At 42.9% G+C, this 22651-nt stretch overlaps 1 protein-coding gene across 7 annotated transcripts in view; it reads left to right on the top strand.

Moving 5' to 3' along the window:
• BVES (blood vessel epicardial substance) overlaps nt 1-19700 on the top strand; it is a 38927-nt gene extending 19227 nt beyond the window's left edge. For all 7 annotated transcript variants that reach the window (XM_055330794.1, XM_055330792.1, XM_055330788.1 and 4 more), the window contains 3 exons: nt 354-521; nt 1621-1762; nt 15853-19700. In XM_055330794.1, the coding sequence (XP_055186769.1) occupies nt 354-521; nt 1621-1762; nt 15853-15977 (435 nt within the window). In that variant the 3' untranslated portion in view covers nt 15978-19700. The remainder of the gene's footprint in view (nt 1-353; nt 522-1620; nt 1763-15852) is intronic.
• Nucleotides 19701-22651: the final 2951 nt, after the last annotated feature.

Genomic DNA, 22651 nt, shown 5'->3' with positions numbered 1-22651 from the left:
CCTCTTTTGTAATCACAAGGCATAAAGAAATATTTCACCACAAATTATATGTCTGATCGGAACATTGGTCTAGTACACTCTATAGCACCAGACCTCGGAAAACAGAACAACAGCAAAACGTGGGGAATTTGCTTTTAGTCTACAGATTTCTTGTTTTTAAACATGATTTTAAATATGATTTTGTAATCGCTATTGAAGCTTGTGTTCTAGATCTTTAATTTTACTAATATGACAAATCATTGCTATAATAATATCCACTGAATTATTCTACTCTTCCTTTCCCCAAAATAATTACAGTCATAATTCATATACACAGATGCACTTCTTTCTTTCTATGTTTGTTTCTTGGGCAGGTAACCATCATTGCAGATGATAACTGCAGATTTTTATGCTGGTCAAGAGAAAGATTAACTTACTTTCTGGAATCAGAACCATTTCTGTATGAAATATTTAGGTATCTTATAGGAAAAGACATTACAAATAAACTCTACTCATTGAATGATCCCACCTTAAATGATAAAGTAAGTGTTTTTCTGAGTGTGTTTATTTTGTTGAGCAAATATGTATAATGAGGTATACCTCACTTTATGCAATACATATTTTTCTGAATTTTCATTAATTACTCATGTTAAGTGAAGTGGGGATGCTTGTAATTTAGAGACCCTTCATGGGAATCCTTTTTTAAGAGCATGGAAATATTTTGTACTTATTATATGTGTCGTTACCTGGTGAGATGACTCTAAATGCCAGGGACCTCCATTTGTGGTCTCTCCTAAAGAGCCTTTTAATCAATCTAAGGAAAGTGAGTCAGAGGGAGGGACGGGGGTAGCATAGGCCAGAAGGCAGAGAAGCAGGGAGGTAGCAACTGAGGAGCACTGACAAACTCTAGTGAGCAGGAAGTGGGCCTTTCAATGCTGCTATCTTCCAGTTTGGTACATTCTCCTGGTCAAGCCCCATTCCAGAAAGTTCATAAGTGATAAGAGATGGATAGGAGGGAGCCTGCGCAACTCAGCGAGGAATTGCGGAGCTGTATTGGATCTTCTACGGTTTGCAATTTGATCTCCATTTCCCCCACATTTTCTTAGAAGAAGATTAAAATCAGGACTGAAGAGAAATTGCAGAACATTGTTTCTGTGATAAGTAATTCTCCAGGAACTATGCATATGGGTGTGTGCTCTCTCTCTCTTTTTTTAAAGATTTGTATTCATTTATTTATTCATGAGAGACACAGGCAGAGGGAGAAGCAGGCTCCCTGTGGGGAGCCGATGAAGGACTCAATCCGAGGACCCTGGGATCACCACCTGAGCCAAAGGCAGACGCTCAACCACTGAGCCACCCAGGTGTCCTGGGTGGGTGCTCTCTTAAAGTCATCTTGTGTAGGCCCTTTATCAAATTAGGTTGGTGCTTATTATTTTTCAGATTAATAAATAAGCTGATCATATAAAATTTTTGTAATGTATGTGTAGTAATAGCTTATAATGAAAGTTATAGCTAACATTTATTGGCCACCTACTATGTACTGGTAGTTTTTTGTTTCAAGGAAAAAAAGAAATGCTGTTTACAAGGAATATGTGATCCAAGTCTTAGAGATCTCAGACATCTTAAAACTTTGCTTTGTAGAAGGCCAAAAAGTTGGAACACCAGCTCAGCCTGTGCACACAGATCTCCATGCTGGAAATGAGGAACAGTATAGCCAGCTCCAGTGACAGTGAAGACGGCTTACACCAGTTTCTTCGGGGCACCTCCAGCATGTCCTCTCTCCGTAAGTTGTCCCAAACTGGTAATACGCCAGGATGCCACTGGATGTCATTGGAAATAGACAAATGACAACTTTGATCAGAAAAATAGCTTTGCAAGTAACAATTTGGCAACCTAAATGGTATCAATAAAAATACTAAGTTTATCTTGCTTTCCTTTTCCATGTTGCCCATCAGCTTAAATCAAGCATTAGAACACTTGTTCCTATTTTAGAAATTGTTCACTTGTGTTACCATGTACTCTTCTTAAATACTGGTTCACTGGGATAATGTGAAAGAGTCCGTATGGTTTGCTAGATATTCGTCTCTTTTGTTTTCATGATTTTAGTTCAAGTGAAAGCCTAGACCCAGGAATGTGTTTAAATAAATGAGTAAATAAATGACACCAGATAACCCCTTTTATTGGTGAAGATTTTATTGGCAAAAATCAAAAGGATTGAGAACACACCAGTGGTAAAGAAGTTAGGAAGCAGGAGTTCGTGAATGTTGCTATCTGGAGGTGATAGATGTACAACCCCCATTGAAATATTACATGCCTATTAAAATTTAATGTACATGCCTTTTGACACAAATTTCACTGCTAAAGATTTACCTTGTATATATGCTCTACAGCAAATGATACCACATTAAGTGCTGTTCATTCCAGCATTTTTCTACAACTGTAAAATTCTGGGACAAATCTAAATATCTATTGGAAATAAAATTGGTAAATAAATTTTTGTTAAAAAAAAAAAAAACAATGATAGGAAGCAACTGTTGGGTGTTTTACCACTGACTGTGTGAGCACCAAGAGTTAACAGGTGATTGGGTAATGGAATGTTCCTGAAGATGAAGGAGACCACCCAACACCCCTGTGAGTTATCTCATTCACACACCCACTCACCAAAAGGCAGGTTTTCCAAGATTGTCCTATAAGTTAGATCATTTTCTAACCACTTTTAAGTAACATTTTCAGACACAGATGTTGAAGATTAGTAAGTAAAATAAGAGAAACTAAATTATTTTAAGAATTATTCTAAAAATGATAATATGAGAAGAACTTTTAACAAATTCATTTGTGAGACACTTGGGTGGCTCAGTGGTTGGGTGTCTGCCTTCAGCTCAGGGCGTGATCCCGGGATCTGGGATCGAGTCCCACATCGGGCTCCCTGCATGGAGCCTGCTTCTCCCTCTGCCTGTGTCTCCGCCTCTCCCTGTGTGTCTCTCATGAATAAGTAAATAAAATCTTAAAAAAAAAAAAAACACACACACATTCATTTGAAGTAGCAAAAAGTCAAATTCTCCCATTGTATAAAATTAAAAACTGTTAATGTTTCCAATTATGTGTTAATCCAAAGTAACTTCAAAGGAAATACAGGTACACATTCAACAATCCTAAATGTTTATGTAAACGATCTTGTAACTTTGGATGCTTTAGATAAATTGGATTTAAGGATGTTAAGTGTCGCATAGTCTAGAGAGGCATGAATTGGCAAAGCCACGTAATCGAAGTAAACTTCCAAAGCCAAGTCTAGGCATAGAAATGTGTTGTGGACCCAAAGGAGATTTCAGGAGTAACACAAATGAGAAACGGGAGATGGTTTAATCTCATTCTTTTTTTTTTTTTTAAGATTTTATTTATTTATTCATGAGAGACACAGAGACAGAGGCAGAGGGAGAGCAGGACCCCTGCAGGAGCCCGATGCAGGACTCGATCCCAGGACCCTGGGATCACAGCCCAAGCCAAGGCAAACGCTCAACCACTGAGCCACCCAGGTGCCCCTGGTTGTATCTTATTCTAATGTGACTTTTGGAAGTACTGATTGAGGCTGTCCAAACTCTGCAATCCACTAGCATATCAAATACATGATCTGCCTTGTGGAAACAGTTTGGTGGTTAATAAGCATTTTCAAGTGGACACAGCTTAATCACATGTATGGTGATTATGTACTAAAAAAGGTCAGCAGAAAGGGAATTAAATAATAATAAGTTTTTGCTTATCATCTAAATCTTTTGGGAGTAAAATAAGATTTTAGGGAAAAAAAAGTTTATTTAGAGTATGTTGTTTAAATAGAATTAAAACACATTTTCGAGATTAACGTTTCTGCTATTTGTGCCACCAGACACCAGGTGGATTGATCACCTGTGTTGCGCATACAGACCTGTATTCAAATCTTGCTCTAATAATTATTAGTTGTGGATCTAATAAGCGTGGGTTTGAGTATGGATGTGTGTGAACTGCACAACAAAGCCATGCTCATCCTTAACTCCCTTGGACTAATCCCTGTTCTGAGTTTCTTGGCTTTACTTCCTGCAGCTTAATGAAAGACATTGGTACTTGACCACCATTCTAATACTAATAATGAAGCACTTAATTCATCCTAGCATGTGATGCATCAAAAACTAGTTAGTTCTGGTTTCTCCTTCCTAGATTTTAGCTCAGAACTCCTGGAGTCTGGGGTTTTTTTTGTTTTGTTTTGTTTGCCAGACCCATCAATGCCATGTACTTTCCCGTATTACAGATTACATTCCTTGTAAAACATAGGCTACAGAACCAATCTCATACGACAGTTAGGCTGAAATAACAAAATGTACCACTTTTCGAGCATGTGGTCAGTCTTAGTAAATGTGAGGTCGCTAAAACAAGTGAGCTCTTATCATTCTGGGTTTCTGATGTGTACACAGAGGCAACACGGAGGCACTTACTCTCAGCAGTCGTGGCAGCTTCATGAATGCTAAGGAGAGAAGGGAACAAACATTTGTGGACAATAATAGGTATTATTTTTCAGGAACTCTCTGTACAGAGTCACAGGTAGTCTCTACCACAATCCCGCATGGAGAGGTATACTAGCTTTTGCTAGATGGCACAGCACTAACAGTCTCCCAACCTCTGACTAGGGTGAATGAGACTGCTTTCTCGTGCATGTGTACGCTGGGTGCCACTCCGGGCCCGTGGCCTCCTCGGCCTGGAATGCCAAGGAGCAGCTGCTGTTTGGATGATTACCACTCGGGGCAGAGGGAAGACAGTGATGACAGAGCCATGCGATGGCTCTGAAAGCTCCCCTAGAAGTAGTGCATGCCACTTACACTCGAGTTCTCTGGACCGGAGAAGTCACATGGCCAGAACCACCGTCAGTCAGCACGTGGATCTTTAATCCTCCAGCACCGGCTGAGCGAGAGCAAGCCTGTGGGGGGAGGGAAAGCAAGTATTGTGACAATAACATGGATCTACCTTAGTTTTATATCATTTTACACATGAAGAAATTAGGAATATGGATGTTTAGTCACTTGTCCCAGTTGCGCAAGGTGAGGCGTTGGGATACAAAGCTAGACACCCTGTCTGATCCATGCTGTTTGACCATATTGCTTCCCTGTTTTAAAAAGAAAAGGCAAGGGCAGCCCGGATGGCTCAGGGGTTTGGCGCAGCCTTTGGCCCAGGGCGTGATCCTGGAGACCCGGGATCGAGTCCGACGTCGGGCTCCCTGCATGGAGCCTGCTTGTGTCTCTGTCTCTCTCTATGTCTCTCATGAATAAATAAATAAAATCTTTAAAAAAAAAAAAGAAAAAGAAAAGGCAAAAAAATGCATATTAACAATTATCTAGTGCTTTATAGTTTACAAGTCACTTTCTTTTTTTTTAAGCATTTATTTATTATTTATTTATGAGAGACCCAGAATGAGAGAGAGAGAGAGAGAGAGAGAGAGGCAGAGACACAGGCAGAGGGAGAAGCAGGCTCCATGCAGGGAGCCCGACGTGGGACTCGATCCCGGGTCTCCAGGATCATGCCCTGGGCCGAAGGCAGACACTCAACCGCTGAGCCACCCAAGTGTCCCTACAAGTCACCTTCACACCCATTCCTGTATACAGACCTGACAACCCCGCTAGCAAGGCACATTAACTATTATTATTTACCCCTTTGCCGATGAATCCACCTAGACTCAGTGAGAAGGCAGTGCTGACCCCCAAATCACTTCTTTCTCCTACAACCTACCTCATTGGAGAAACCTACCGTCCTCTCATCCCTTCATTATGACCAAGCAGTGCTGCAAAGAGGTTTACCACAGATCCGTTGATTTCCATTTCAATGAAGATTTTTGCCTTATTCATTTTACGCAGGGCTCTACATAGGAACATTTAAATTATCCAGTAATGTCCTCGGGTCATTTAGTGTTTAGTTAGCTTTCACTTTGTCTCATATGTACTTACAGAATTACAAGCAATGCTGCTCTACAAAAATTATATTTATTTTATATATTTTCCTAATGAAGCAACTTTTACATTATTCATTCTAGTCATCAACTCAAATATAGGAGTAGATTTGAATATTAAAGTCTGTATCAACATTTCCCATAATTCTTTTTCAAGTCAGGATCAGCATGTACCCATTTCACTTGGTTGAAAAGTCTCTGAATCTCTGGGTTCCCCTTCCATCTGTGTGTGTGTGTTTCTGCATTTTTGTTTTGTTTTGTCTTATAGAACATTGATTCTTAAATCAGTGAATATGAATATGAATGGCTTGAGATTCTATCTAAGATTCTGATGCAGAAGACTGGGGTGGGGCCTGGCATCCCCATGTTTAACAAGCGCCCCAGCGCTGCTGATGTGGCTGGGCCCTGAACCACACTTTGAGTAGTAAGGAGTAGGGTTTCCTTCCAACAGTCTGGAACTTTGCCGATTGCAGCCCCGTTGTGGTGATTAAGATGTTTCTTGTATTTCCAATTTATCGGTAGGTAGATCTACAGGTGGATAGATTCTGATGAAGGCACGAAAAGAAATTGCTGCTGATCCCATGTCTTACATGTGCTCTCTATTTACATATGTCAGATGATGCTAAGTCCAGAGCAAGATCTCTCCTCTTTGCCACACAGCCTCTGTATTCCACATCAAATTATCATTTTAAAGACAAGAAAGGAATGAGACAGTCTGAGAAAAATTGCTTTCTACTTCTTTATTCAGTAGCCCATAATCCTATTAACTCTTTTTCACTTTCCTGTTGCTTCATTTACTTGCTTCTTGTTTGGAAGTGTGATTGTGAAACAGAAGGACCAGAACGGACGAGCCGTGCAGGGCATGTGGGAAGGATTGCATGCCCTCATATGGATGTGAGCTCTCTTCTCTCTGCTCCTGGACCAACGTGCTCCTCAGGGTGCCTTGCCATCTTCATTTCCTTATGAGGTTTAGCTCCTATGTGTAATTCAGACACCACACACACACATACGTACAGATTGATTATACTTGGCAGGTCCATCACTGATAAGCGGTGCCAGGCACAGACGTCACAGGCAACAGGAGGACATATTATGTTTCCTTAAAAGTCATAGAACTTTATTTTAGTTAATTGGGGTTAAATAACCTATTGTTAGTTTTTTTTTAAGGATTTTATTTATGAGAGGCACAGACATAGGCAGAGGGAGAAGCAGGCTCCCCACAAGAAGCCTGATGTGGGATTCAATCCCGGGTCCCGAGATCACACCCTGAGCTGAAGGCAGATGCTCAACCACTGAGCCACCCCGGCGTCCCAGTTAGTTTGTTTTTTAAATCCTGAAGCATTATAGGCAATGCATTCTATTGGAACTCATCTTTGAAGGCTTTTGTTAGTTTAAACCATGTATTTTTTCCAGAAATTATCATTAAAATTTATGATTTTTAAAGACACTATGAAATATTTACTTATGAAAGATGTCTTACTGAGAAAAAAAAGTCTTTCAGATGTTTTTTTATTAATGTCAGGATGACATTCTGGACGACCTACTGGTTTCATATGACCTAGTTGCACAAATACGCTTTAAGGTAGCTTACGTCTGGTTAGTATTCTTCTCTCTAAAGGCTAGCAGCGTACCTGACATAATGAGTTTCTCTTGGCTATCTTACCCATTTATTTACCTGGAAAGATACAAAAACCAATACAGCATTCTTAGTTCCAAGGCTGGTTTCATGAAATAACCTGTTCAACTCAATTTGTCTTCCATTTGCCCTATGAACAGCTGTAGATGAATAAACAAGTGTTACATGAATCATATGGAGAAGTAGAGAGGAGGTGTGATCAAGCCCCGGGAATACTGAGGGAACAGTTCTCAGACCCATCAAGACAGCTCGAGAAAAAGCAGTGCCCCCACTTTGTACAGAAATAAGGAGCAGCTTAGGGAGGTTATGTAACCAGGTCAAAACCACTGGGCTCGCTCTGAAACAAGTGATGAATTTGTTGTAAGTTCCTGTTTTGCTTTTTTACCCCACAGGTATCCATATCCATTTGGGAGTGTAAATTTGTTTAGGGATGTTCAGCCACTGCTATCGCAGCTGACACATCCTGACCACGTTCATACATGTTCTCATTTAATCTTCACACCCACTCAATCAGATTGGTGTGGTATTTTCCCCTTTTAGGGTTGAGAAATAAGACATTTATCTTCTCTGGGTCCTTGGTCCCCCAGCCAGTAGGGACTGTGCTCTCTGACTCCCAAACTCCTGTCATCACCAATCCGTTTGCTGCCCTCTATCCTTTCACGGTATTTTCTCTGTAAAATGATAATAAAGGGATTTTATACATTAACATATTTTTAGACTTTTAATAACAAATTTAAAAATTCACAAGTTAATATATACACACAGATAAAGGGCATAAAAAAAATCTTTCAATGAAAACAACTGACCCCCTCCAACTTAATTGCTTAATGAGAGCAATCACAATGGAACAATTTTTTGTCCAAAATGCTAATGTCCTCTTGTATATGGATTTATCCACTTAATGTTTATCTACTGACCTAACTTAGCTCACTTTTAACTCCCTTCCCCCTTCTCACTTTGGTAATATCACTAGTTTTTATTCTCTTATTATTTACCTTTGTAACATTAAATAATACACTTAACAGTTCCATTTTGTTTTCTCTCTGTAGCATTTTTCTAATTCTTTCCCTTTCTACCTTGTTACATTGTGGTGGGTCTCTTCCTTAACTTTTAAACAATCAAGATTTATAACAAGTATATTCTGTTATCTCCCTTTTTTTCAAAATATTTCTAGCCTCTTATTCATTCTTTTAGTTGAAATCCAGTTTGTTTCTTTAAAAATTTTTTTTTTATTTATTTATTCATGAGAGAGAGAGAGGGAGAAGCAGGCTCCATGCAGGGAGCCTGATGTGGGACCCAATCCCAGGACTCCAGGATCACGCCCTGGGCTGAAGGCAGGTGCTAAACCACTGAGCCACTCAGGAATCCCCCAGTTTGTTTCTTCTTAAAGTCTTTGAGCAGTTGTTTCATATTTGAACCATACCTTTCCATACTGCTTTTTGTCTTTATAGATATTTCTAGTTGCCTTTCTTTTTCCTCATCCTTGCTTTTTTTTTTTTTCTTATATCTCTACTCAGTACATCAATTCTGTGTCCCCTTTTTCTCAGAGATTTTGCTCACAGAAACTTCCATTCTTCTGTCTCCTCCTGGACTAGTTGTTCTCTGGGTCTGTGCACAGCTGCCATCCTATAACTGCTTCCCTGTTCTCCTGAATTTATTCACCATCCACATGATGTTACAGCTTTCTCTTTGTGGGCAGGAAGGACTTCCACTGTTCCTTGGCTGCGCACACCTGTTGCCATGCAGCTCAGTGTCCTGACCACCCATGTGAGTAGTTAGAAATTGATCTGGAAATGATCTGTAGGGCAAGAGAAAACCTCCTCATGGGAACCACTAACCACCTTCAACCTCTCTATTTGCTGTAATTTGTACACTTCTTTGGTTGAGTCCTTCAATGCTGGCGTTAAATTTCTCTAAGGGAAATTAAGTATAAAAGCTATACCTACCCTTGATCTTTATTTTTCAGAAAGTTTCCATCCAATCTCTTCAGTTAAAAAAATCTTATACATACGCAAGGCAGAAAAAAGGATGATAATCCTCTCTAGCAACGAAGCCATTAAATCCTTCCCTACCCCCATTCATCAAAAATCGTATAATCTAATTAAAATTCTAAACCCTTTGTAAGGTTTTTAATTACTTGCTAAAGCAGTTGGCCAGATGGTTAAACATAATAAAAATAAGAACACTTTGAAAGGAATGAGGAAAATGTCATCAAAGTTAATGGAATAAAGGGAAAAAAAATCATATAACATTATATTGGATAGTTTACAAAAGTGTTCCCCCTTCATCAAAAATGTGTTTCTTAAGCAGAGAGAAAAGTCACTTGATAAATGTCATATCAGGATATTCTGTTTATTTGCAGATCAAACTCGAGGTTTCTTATTCATTTTCTGGAACAGGTGTGACCTTCACTCTGGATTTAAGAACAACAAATATGTTTACTTTGACTTGCTAAGAGATGCCCTCAGGCCCTCATGTAATTAGAAGCACACCGAAATAGAATCAGCTTAATAAGGATAGAATTCTGTCAAAGGGAATTTCTCTTGCCTAATTTTTCACTACTCTGGATACCAGAATTTTGACTGTTAGGTATGAACTCCTCAGTCTGCATGGAAAAAGACTTCCTGTGGTTCTTTGACTCAAGACCTCAGGAAGCCAGGAAAGGGTCTGGTGGGGGGCAGGCTAAGCTTGTCCTCCACTGAAGTCCCCGACTTGCTTGCACTTGCAGGGCAACAACCCGCAGGATGCACAGTGGGCCTCAATTCAAAGTCCTTTCCTCCTCAGCTAGGATCCAGAACTAGCTGCTGTCTGAGCAGATCTGCTGAGGACTCTACTTCCTAGATCCGAATCTTCCAGTGGGCATCCACAGCGTTGTCACCCCCAGTGACCTGGCAGGAGGGGAAGGGTCCACTGTTGGGTTCAAGGCTCTTACTGCTAAGCCTCCATCTTCTACATGGGCTCAGAGCTTGTATTTTTGAGTTTTTCTTTCTTACCCTTAGGATTGCTGCCTGGTGCTGCCATTCTCTCTCTCAGCTGAACGCACTGAATGGCCCTTAACTTCTCTGTGTTCTATTATGAAATTCTGAACCCCCCCCCCCCTGAGAAAGCCTGCTCTCTTGCAAAGACAGCTTTTGATGAAGCCATTGCTGAACTTGATGCCCTCTATATAACAAAGACTATGTATGGAAAACCCACTGCTAACATCATACTCAATGTACAGCTCAGAGGAAATTCTGTGCCTTCTCAGTGCCTTGGTATCCATGGAAGGGATGGAGAAGTCTTTTTGACAGATTTTTTTTTGCCACTTGGTATAATATGAAACATCCCCAAACAACAGTAACTCTTACATAACTGTTTAACAATTTCACACCTGATAAATCTGGATTGCAGTTCAGTCTGAGACTATTTGTTTTACATACTTTTATGATAAACTGTGTTAATTGGCACCCAGAGCCGAGTAGAAGATGATTATAGCTAATAGCAAAAAATAATGCTAATTAGCTCTTTTTCATTATAATGAATACCGAAGGATATAGTTAACCACTTCTGTTTCCCAACTGTAAAAGTGGTTCTAATAGAAGGATAGAAATCAGCTTTCTGGAAAATTTATGGGTATGGAATTATTTGCCTACTTAGAATGTGGAATAAATGAAAAGTAAAGCATTATACAGAGGTCATGTACCTCATAGTAATGTCCTTGAGGGACAAAAGTAATTTGAAAAAGCACTTAAGCTAAAGATAAGCTCAATTTCTTCCTCCCTCCTCTCCTCCTGCTCTTACATCGAGGTGAATTTGGGCCTCCTGGGCAAATTTCTGATGATGCATCAGTGCATAAAATTAATGAAACAACCAGGCAAACTTGTAGAAAATATCTATTAATGTTCAACTTGTAAAACGTAAGATAGTTCCCTTGAAGCAGAGTATTCTCTCTCTCTCTCTCTCTCTCTCTCTCTCTCTCTTTATAGTTTTTGGGAGTTTTGTTGTTCACACTCCAAATTTGGCTTAGATTTATTAGTAGGCAAAGAAATTGTTTCTAGCAGCATAGTGATGGTGACTGAGTCTTTCCACCGAACCAGCGGCTCTCCCCGAGGTTAGAGAGCATCAGGTGTAGAGCAGGTGAGCGCCCGGCTCCCTGACTTTCTTCTGGCTGTGACAGTGACAGATCTGCAGGTGGACCAGGTGAACATCACACTTGGCCTTCAGTGGGCCAGGAGGCCCAGGCCAACTGAGGTTGGGACAAAGAGTGGGTGCTCTCTGTGACTCTGAGTCCTGTGGGGGGGGTCAGGCAGCCAGCTGGCACCACGAGGCTTCCAGTGGTTCCCTGTGGTTCCCTGTGGTCTTCCAGTGCGTCAGCGGTAGAGACAGGGCAACAAGGTGCCACCATGGGAACCCGCACTGGAGGGGCCTGAGGGCCCTACCCCAGCCCCAAAGCCTGAAATGAGAGTGGATCTAGGATCCTGTGAAAAGAACATGAGTAGGAATATTCCATCTTGCTGGGCTGTTAGGGCCACCAGTTTGTCCTGCAAGAATATCTTGCCGAAGTGGGTCACCCAGTCTCCCCCATTCTGCTTTATTTACAGGCTGTCCAGGTTGTCTTTGCTTTAGCTTCTGAGTATAAAGTAGAAAAATAGGGACATCTGGGTGACTCAGTGGTTGACTGTCTGCCATTGGCTCAGGTCATGATCTCAGGATCCTGGGATTGAGTCCCGCATCGGGCTCCCTTCATGGAGCCTGCTTCTTCCTCTGCCTGTGTCTCTGCCTCTCTCTCTCTCTGTGTGTGTCACTCATGAATAAATAAGTAAAATCTTTTTAAAAAATGATATTTGTTTTCCAGTATGGGACAGAGGCATATACTTGTGATCGCAATGAAATACGGAATGTGGAAGGGCTCTAGGGCTGTAGGGAATAGAATCTCCCCACATAAGGAATTAGGGAAGACTCCGATGAAGAGGTGGGGTTTGATCTCAACCTTGAGGAATGGATGGGAATTTGATGGGCAGGGATGGAAATGGAGAGGCCACTCCAGGTGGGGCGAACAGAGAGGGAAGGGATGAGTTAGATTTGGGGAGCAGCGAGTTTGCCAGAGCTTGGACTGGAAGGGGAAGGGGGCCTGACTTGGAGACCCCTGGATGTCACCCCAGGACTGTGGGTGATTCCTGCATTACTGTGTTTTTCATGCTATATGGTAAGCACCACAGCTCTTCCTTGGCCCCGGCAAACGTAGTGGGGACTGAATAAATTCAGGGAAGTTGAAAGTTCTTAGGTTTTCACCAGGTCATTTCCAGTTGGATTGGGTTGCCTCTTCCTTCTCTCTCAGTGGGAAAATGCACGGACTGGTGATGGGGCTGAGAGGGCAGAGAACATGTTGGCCCCAATCTAGCCAGCAGCCGCAGAATGCTATGGAATGTCACTCCTGCTTTGATAGATGGGCTAAAAACCTGAGCAATTAGTCCCAGTCCCCCAGTCAAAATAAACTGGGTGTTTCTTCTATGTGTGTCCTTCTACAATGACGTCTGAATGCTCTACATTATTGATTGGGTTTGATGCTCTTAGACGTGCTGTCTTGTTGTTTGTTCTGGGAGTTTTTACTTGATTGCAAATACTCAGCCTAAGTTAATGTTTCATGAGGCTCAGTCCTAACTTGAAGATAGATATATGATGGAAGCCATAGCTATTTTTTTAAGCCAATTTTGCTGCACTTGGGGGCAGTTTAGATTGAGAAGCCCCAACTCCTACTCAAGTACAAGTCCCGCTTGTTTTTATTTGCCATTCCTACAGGGGATAATGAATTTTAACAAAATTTCTAATTAGGCCATCACCCTCCAAAGGCCATATGAATAACTCATTTTATTACCTTACAAACTGACAAAACGATTATTACATCCCAGGCACTGATGTAAGGACGATACCGATATTAAGCCACTCAGGCCTCTTGAAGACCATACGAAGTGGGTCATAGAACTATTCCTGTTTGACAGAGAGGGAAGTGGAGGCATGGAGAAGTGAAGTACCTCGCCTAAGATCACACAGAGCATTCCTTGGCACTTGAGCAAATTGGAAGCTGTGTTTGGTGGTTGTGCTGGTATCTGTCACACAGAGAAGACTTGCGCAGGCGATTCTGATGTGCTGTGTGCCCCATGACAGGATGGTGTTCCTGGATCATTTTAATAGGGGCTTATGGTTTGATGTCAATAGTTGTCTTTTAAGAAACTCAGTGTTTAAATTGACTGTAAGTGCTTGAAGGTGAACAGTTTCCATGTATGTACAGCGAACACATGAACAATACCAAAGTCCAGGCCAGTCTAATAATATCCCTTTTTTTAGGTTGGAAGATGTGGCTTTTGGGAGCAGCATCTCCCCAGTCCATGAGTGGAGCCATGCATTTCATCATAGGCATTTAGTGGCATTTTCTATGTGCCCAGTGCCCTGCTGAGTACATGACATGATTATTTTATTACTCAACAATACTGCTAGGCAGGCCCTGGGAATATCTCCCCCCCCCCTTTTTAAATTTATTTATTTGAGAGAGGGCAGGACAGAGGATAGAGAGCACAAGTGGGGAAGAAAGGGAGAAGCACATGTGGGGCTGGATCCAGGATCCTGGAATCACAACCTGAGCTGAAGGCAGGTGCTTAACCCACTGAGCCACCCAGGTGCCTGGATGAGGAAACTGAGGCCTAGAGAGGCTCAGTAAGGGAGTGTAGATCACAGCTAGGAAACTGCAGAGCAGGGTTTTGGACCTGGGGGCCTCTCCCACTTGCCCACTGCATCTGCTGCCCGCTGCTGACTCTTCCAGGGAATTAATGGCTGATCTTGGTCAACCTCTCGTAGCAGGTTGGCTTCCCGGCTTAGGAGGGTCCCTCTACCCTCCTTTGCTCTATACCAAGTATTTGAAGAGTCAGGGTTCACCCATCATTCTTCCTTATCAATAACCTTAGGCCCTGGGGATCCCTGGGTGGCTCGGTGGTTTGGTGCCTGCCTTTGGCCCAGGGCATGATCCTGGAGTCCCGGGATCGAGTCCCGCATCAGGCTCCCTGCATGAAGCCTGCTTCTCCCTCTGCCTGTGACTCTGCCCCTCTCTCTGTCTCTCATGAATAAATAAATAAAATCTTAAAAAAAAAAATAACCTTAGGCCCGGCCTGAGTTCAGTATTTGCGGATTCCGTGTTAGCGCAGCGCCAGCCCCGCACAGCCGTGGGCAGACAGACGGAGACCAGGACAGAATGAATCCTGACATTGAATGTGGGGACTTTGTGGAGGGGAGTTTATGCCGGCCACGGAGCTGCTCATCAAGCACCTTGAGAAGTCTGTGCACCTGTTTATAATAACTTCTACTCTTTTAAACCATATTTTTTTCTGTATCAATCACGGTGTCGCTTATGTGGTAGATGCTCAATAAGCACTTGGCGAATGCGGGACAAATGAGGGACTGACTGAGTCATTTATTACTTGGCTCCTTGGATGTAAAAGGCTTTAAGGATGTCCCTGCCCCCTCTGCTACTTGGGATTGTATTTCTTTCTCTTTTTTTAATATTTTATTTATTTATTCATGAGAGAGAGAGAGAGAGGCAGAGATACAGGCAGAGGGAGAAGCAGGCTCCATGCAGGGAGCCCAATGTGGGACTCGATCCCAAGACCCCAGGATCACGACTGAGGCAAAAGCAGACGCTCAACCACTGAGCCACCCAGGTGTCCCCAGGATTGTATTTTCTTCACCTGGGTTTTCCTCCCTGTGTGCCTGGACTCCTCCCCTCCCCCCATCTCTCCTCCCACCGCTCCTTTTCCCATAACAGCCCAGGAAGTGGCTGGACAGGTGGTGGCAAGAACTGCTGTTTAAGGCAGTGCTACAGGTGATGTCAGCTTCCATAGCTTTAGGATGGAACTATTCTTCAGGGAAATGAGGAGGTAAATCAGCTTTTGAGGAACTCAAGTCGCCGTGTACGATATTAATGTAGGAACATGCATTCCGAGTCCTAATCAGACTTTAGGGCAACCCCCTGGAAACTGCATGTGTCGGAGAAGCTTATATCATCCACACACATGCAGTGGAATCCATTCTACGTCTGTTCTCACACCTGAGAATCATTTCCTGACTTCGCTGTGTTATTGAAACGCAGAGTTGAAAATGCAATATTTAGGGAAATTGCATTCCTCGTACTAGTGATAGATTCCCAGAGAGTTTTACTTTCCAGTTGGAGTGTGTAATTGCTACATGATACCAACATCAGGGCGGGCTAGAATTTAAGTGGTTTTCCTTTCTGTGTCTTCAACAGATGTGCCATCCCCACACCAGCGGGGCTCTGCCAAGATGAAGCCAATAGAAGAAGGGGTGGAAGATGACGACGAGGTCTTTGAGCCCGTGTCTCCAAATGCATTGAAAGTCCATCAGTTGCCTTGATCAGAGACACTGAGGTCAAGTGACCGAGACGGAAATTTGTCTTGAAGAGATCCTGAAAAATACCAGCACTTTGTCGTGGCTTAGTGATTACTCGGCTCTCGCCCTGGTAGTCTGAGGGCAGGAGAGCGAGGAAGGCTGGAAAAATTGGGAAGGTTATTTCAGCTCCCCTTTTTTATTGATGAGCTTTTTATGCAATTGTTTTCCCGAGCCTCCTGACTAAACCTAGTTCTATTTTTGGGAATATCTTCACAGTATCTTCACGTATCTTCACAGTGTTTTCTAGGTGTATTATTGTTTTCGCTTAGCACCCTGTCAATGCAAAAATGCCTTTTCACTGATTTTTTTCTGAGTTGTGGTTCATTTTCCTCACAGTTCCTCTCCACCGTGGCAATGGGGTCGTCCATTTGATAGTTGTAACCAACAGTAGAAGTTTGAAATTGAGGTTGAGGTATCATTAAGAAGCAGGGAGTCTCAGGCCTTGAATTGTTAGCTGGAAATTTTTAAAGAAAGATGTGATTTGACCAGCGTTTATTTTTTTTCTCCCAGGCCAGACACACTGCTCCGCTAGATCACCTTACGTATCTGGGCATTGTGTAGATGGCTTGAAAATGGGCAAAACTCTCAGACTTTGCTCACATTACCCGCATATTATGCTGTGTGTAATCGGGCCTGAAACCAAAGCTGGAAAGATAACAGATGGAAGCAGTCCTGAGCTCAGCTTCACCTTCAGGAAAACTCAACTTACCTGTGATTTGGAGCCATCTTGTCCCACACACGCCGGTGTGGGCGACACTTTGGGGTAGGGAGTCACGTGCCCAAGCAAATGTCACAGAATGAGGTGATTGAAAGAGCATTTTCGTTCTGTGATCGGTATTCTGAGGTTTCAGACTGTTCCTCCAGAGCCAGAGCTGTCTCTTTGAAATGTGTGCCGGATACCCAGTGCCAGGTTTGCGAATGTGGACACAGCTTTGCGGGCAATTTCCAGAAGCTGTGCCAAGGGCACCCACCTTAGATGTTGGTGTGAGGGCTTTGACTGTAAATCTCTCTTTTCTGCCAGAATCGTGTTTCAGGAAACGGTGGTATTTGGCTGGTGGGAAATGAGATGTTTGCCGAAATCATCATACTGGTCATTGTGACTGTGCCACTCAATTGGGTGAAGCCCGTAGATCGACTACGTGACATCATACATACATTGTGTTGATTTTCATTCGTTAGACCCAACTTGAGTCAGTCCCCTATTATATATATTAAATAGCTAAGAAAAGTTCCGAATGAAATTACTTTCAGGTAAGCTGAGCCAAAGGCAGCCTATCTTGCCAAGAGGTGATTTCTGTCAGAGAAAGTAGACAAGCTACTCTAGGGTCACCTCACTTTCCTAAACCCATTTTTTTTTTTTTTTGGCCAATTAGTTTAGTAATTTCACTTGAGTTAAATTTACATGCTCGGGTCATTCACTAAGAGAATTTCCACAGGTTGGGAATCCAGCTCCTAACATCCTTATCACATGTTGCCGTATTAACATCACAGTGGAAAGGCTGATTTCACTTCACTAGTAGTGTGGTTTCTTCAGTTTCCTGAATTATAAATATATTTTGGGGAAATGAAGCACAGGTGAATGGCTTAGCCTTGGCTCTAGGATTGTAAAGATTCATTGGGTTGAACCAGCCCTCCCTTGTGCCTGAGACCACATGTGTGGGTGACTGTAACGTAACGGCGCTAGTGTGGCTTCCCTCTAACAGCCCGAGAAAGGTCGTGTAGACCATTTAGTGTACACAAGCATAAGACTAATTTGCAAAATCACTCTACAGAGTAATTAGATATTCCACTCTTCCCCGAATGGAAAGTCATTTTAGATTCTGCTGAGGCCACGTTTTTAATGTTCTGTGGATCCTCAAAAGCTTGGGATTTCCCTAGCCTGACCCATCTCCAGATGTGTCTGACTTTGTCAGGCTGAGACAGTGGAAGGGGGGGGGTCATCTCTTAACTGTCAACCTGCAGGTGTTTAGAGGTTATTTTCTGTAGCGCTGGGACCAAGCGTGTGTAAAGACACACCGCTAAAACTACATGACAGGAATTCATTTAGTGTTTTTATTAAAACCCATGTGTGCGTGTGCACACCCATCAGTGTTGTTCATAACAAAGATCGTAATCTCGAGCTTAGGAATCTTAAAAGAGCCACTTAGCCTGAATGGGAAACATGAAACCATTTTTTGAATACACACCTCTAAGAAAGACAATGAGACTCGAGAAAAGGAGAAACAAGCCGCGGAGCAGCCCTCCCACATAGACTTGATAGCAAAAGAGCAGATAAGGAAACAGAGAAGAGTTCTTGGTGTAAGATCTCCTGTGGATGGCTTGGGGTTCATTTATACAAGTGAACAAGCGCATCTTTGTGTAAGGCATAAATCCATAGACAAAAAAACACGTTTGTTGCCAAAGCCACCAATAAGATGCTTCCTGTGTTTTTTGGTGTCCCTTTAGCTTTGTGACCAAGGTTCAGAAAATGATCTGCAAAAATTATTCTATATCTAACCCCAAATCTACTGTTTAAATGTAACATCAAGTCTGTTGTGTGAATCAGGAGTGTAACATTTATACCAGAATGTATGTGTCATTTGTAGTGTTTTGAAAGCCCTCATGTTTATATTTATAAAATGACAGCACAGATACTATATAGAAACTCAGTGATGTTTATATATCTTGATTCAGTAATAATGGGTGCTACATAATTGCCAGTGACCATCCTTTGCTTTCCGGGATTGTTTCCACTTGTCCCTGTGGCTCACTTGCCCCTTCATCATTGGGCACCTTTTGTGTTTTGCTGCCAATAGTGTGCGCACTGGGAGACACCCCCTTCTTCGTATCTGGTTCTCCTTCCGCATATCTGAAGCTATTCTGATTTTCTAATTGGGAACTGCCGATTCCTGCCTCCCAGGTCCTATCATAGTCCCAAAGGTAGAGCCTCTCGGATGTTGGGAAAAAAATCTTTGGGGAAAGTTGGTGCAGCCAGGTAATGACTCAGGGTGAGGTGGCGCCCAGCAAGCCCTTGGGCGTGCGGGTCAGCGTGTGCATGCCCGAGCGCTGCTCAGGGCCCTCCTCCCTGCAGACCCCAGGGAGCAGCTCTGAGGACTCCCAGTTGTTTATTTCTTTTGTCCATTTCTTTGGATGTTTCTAGAAGCTGCTTTGTCAGAAACCTCTGACCTTGCCATGCCTCCATTCCCCCACCCTTGTTTTACAAGCCTGGTTTCCCAACCTCTTTTTCTAATTTTTTCCAACTAGAGTGATTAGAAATTCCCACCTATTCAATTCAAGTTCAATTCAAGGGACAGGACACTGTGTAGGGAACTCAAGGCTGCAGTGTAGTCACCGCTTCAGTCTGGCTCCAGGGATGACACGTTTTCTCACCGACAGCCATTCTTTGATTCTCACAGGAGCCCACATACCTTGTGTGTAACAATATATTGTGTCATTTAAGAAATCTGCTTTTAAGTTCTATTTATAGGTTATTCTGTTATATTTGCAACCTAGTTTTAAAGTACACGGGGATTTTATGAATGCTTTATACAGACACATTTGTAGGAAACCCATTCTTTCTGTTTTTAGGTGCCGTTGACGTTGGTAACATTTACTTTATAATCAATTTACATTTTGTCCGCAGAGCCTTATAGTTTAAAATATCTTCATAGATTGTCATTTGATCAAATAAATTTCTTACTTAGAAAATACGCGTTATCTTGATTTCGTTCCTCTTACCTATAGCTGATTTGCTCTGACTCCATGCCTGAAGGAGGGGGTTGGTTCATTTACCCCCAGGTTGTGGGAGCTGCTCTGGTTGACCAAGGGGATGGTCTTGGGTCAGTTCCATGTAATTTCAGAGCTCTGTCACCTTGGCTGTCTTTCGGCCCCAAGAGACAGCAAGACGGTTTTGACTGGATGCGGCAACTTGAGAAGCCTTCAGAATGTCACTGTAGGGATCCATAGATTGCAACTTTTCATTGCCCTCATTTGCACATTCACTTCTAGTTTCATAAGGTGTAATAATACAAGGAGTCACGTGAAGGAGGCAGAAAATCTCCCCTGGATCTATTCTGTGGTGGGCAAGAGGGGGACCGGTCTTCCCATCCTTGAAGAAACCTACATTTTCTTCTGTCACCTGTCCTAGACATGGGGATGGGAGTTTGAGAGCACATCTCTTGGCCTTTATTAGCTGGTCTTTGCCACTCGACACACTTGTCCTGATCAGCCACAAGACCAGATCCAAATGGAAGGGGCATCTTAGGGGCATCTTCTGCCACGAGAGGAATCAATTCTGTGGCTCAATAAGCTATGTCACCTAAACCTACAGTCAGGTGCTGAGAGCCCTGGACGTCTTGCTGAGCTAATTTTGGGGCAGGTTTCCCTTTCTTTTTTAAATTTTTTAAAGATATTTATTTGAGAATGCGCAAGCATGTGCGCATGACTCCCCTCTGAGCAGGGAGCCCGATGCAGGGCTTGATCCCAGGATCTGGGATCACGATCTGAGCCAAAGGCAGATGTTTAACCAACTGGGCTGCCCAGGTGCCCTTTGTTCTACCTTATAACTCTGAAAAATAATTTTCCAATAATGGTTTTCCTCTACTCCTGGGCCTTGTTCTCATTCCACTTTGGGGCCATGTCCACAGTTCCAACATCACCTTTACCAGCTTCCTGCTGGTTGCCACACCCCTGGATCTTGGGTGTTAGACACTACATTCATATTTCCTTGCTGTTTACTAGGGAAAAAGATGTCCCCAATGACTTTGAAGCTCCCCCAGCCTCCTCCTTCATCCTGTCATGAGAAAATTCTCCTTCAGCTTCTTCCCCTCACCACTTGTCACAGCTGCCTATGACACTGTAGGACCTCACATGGCTGGGCCAGCCCCCAGGGCCCTCCCTGAAGAATGAAGCACTGGGGGTGGTATTTTATGCTCAGACACCTTCCATGACAGGCCAACAGAACAAAACGTGATTTGAACAGAGCTCAACCACCTCCTCCACCTGATAAATGGAATTCCCACAGCTATAAAATGGCTCTTATATAGGGAAGGCAGCCTTGAGGGGAAAATGATGATAGCCATTTCCTTCTTGATGTCCACCTGCAGATGATGAAAACCTACAGACCAGCTCGCACCTGATGGTGGTGACATACAATTAAGCCACTTTTGCAGAGACTGGAGGGGACAGGTAGTCCGAAGGAGCTCAGACAGGGGACAAACCTCAGGCCCAACTCTCCAAAGGGACTGCACGTAAAATATTCATCTGCTCTGAATTCATTTCTCTTAAAATAGCTTCTGTTATCCTGGGGACCCAGCTAAACTTTTCAATGTGCTTCTCCCTATTTTTGTTAATTCTTATCTCTTTTAATGCTTCTCCTTGTTAGTATTGATATGTTGTGCTCACAGGAAAAATTATAATACTTTACATTTTTCTGTACACATATTATACAGAGAGACTTTTTTTGTAGAAAAAGAAAAATTAAAAACTGATATTGACCTTCAAAATCATCTATCCTTTATGTGAAAATGTGGGTCTTTGTTACACCCTGTGCCAAACAGATTTCTTATCTCTGTTGTTCACCTCAACCTCCCTCTTTAGCTCAAAGCAGCTTGAAAGAGGTAGCCTGAGTTGTGCCCTTAACCTTGGACATGGATTTGAGGTCAGAGGCAGTTCTGAACATTGTCTCCGACCATGTGATCGTAGGCATGGTGTTAAACCTTTTGAAGCTGCTGTGTCCTCTGTGTACACTAGAACTTTGCCCAACAAATAGTTGGCAATCAGGAAATGGTCTCGCCCCTTTCCCCCCTTTCCTTTGATGGTCAAGTTGAATCCTTAAGGCTTCTGGAAACTTGGCAACCGTAGTCTTTGTGAGGAGCCAGGAGGTCAGTACCAGTGGGATCTGAGGGAAAAGCAAAGCAGGAAACTCTTACTATGCCCCTTCTGCCTGAAGAACTGTCTGAAGGCCTGGAAGCCCAGTGATCACAGGCTACAGGGTCCCTGGACTCGTCTGGCTGGGGCAGAGAGAGAAGAGCCATCCTATCTTCAGCAAGTGGCCCCAGAAAGTACAGGCAGGGGAGGAAGGCTGTAGGCACCGCTCTATGGTGGCTAGTGGGTGGAAAATACTAGCGTTAGGTGAAACGATGCTTTCCATGAGGTTCTTCTCCAGGTGCCTTAAGTTCTGGTCAACGTTTAACAAATTATTTTGAACTAATAACCTTCCTTCTCTCTCCATGGTGACCATTGAACCATGAGCAGGTGGGATGGATATGCATGGAACACGCTATGGGCAAGTTTTGACAATAGGAAGGACGGAGAGAAGTGTATCTTGACCCCACAGAGTGTGGGAGAAGTAAGAGTTCTCCAAGACCCGGGAGGCTTTAATTCCTGATGCAGTTTGATTGCTAAAGACTGTTTGACTGTTAGGACATCGGGCAGGTCACATTATGTATTTGGATCTCAGTTTCCTCTAAAATGAGGTTACACCAGGCGAAGACTCTTCTCCAAGTGTTTGCTCTTCTCAAAGGCTGGCATGGTGTCCCCATGCTCCCTGGGTATTTTGTTATCCAGCTGAGGCAGGACTTTTTTCCCCTGGTTGCGGATGATTTGGGGGGCTGGACAAAGCCTTAGCAGCTGTCCCACCTCTGGCTATCCTTCCTATC

The sequence above is a fragment of the Nyctereutes procyonoides genome, unplaced genomic scaffold (assembly GCF_905146905.1).
Source record: "Nyctereutes procyonoides isolate TBG_1078 unplaced genomic scaffold, NYPRO_anot_genome, whole genome shotgun sequence".
NCBI lineage: Eukaryota > Metazoa > Chordata > Mammalia > Carnivora > Canidae > Nyctereutes > Nyctereutes procyonoides.
The sequence above is the reverse complement of the archived record's forward strand: the minus strand, read 5'-3'. Positions and strand labels throughout refer to the sequence as shown.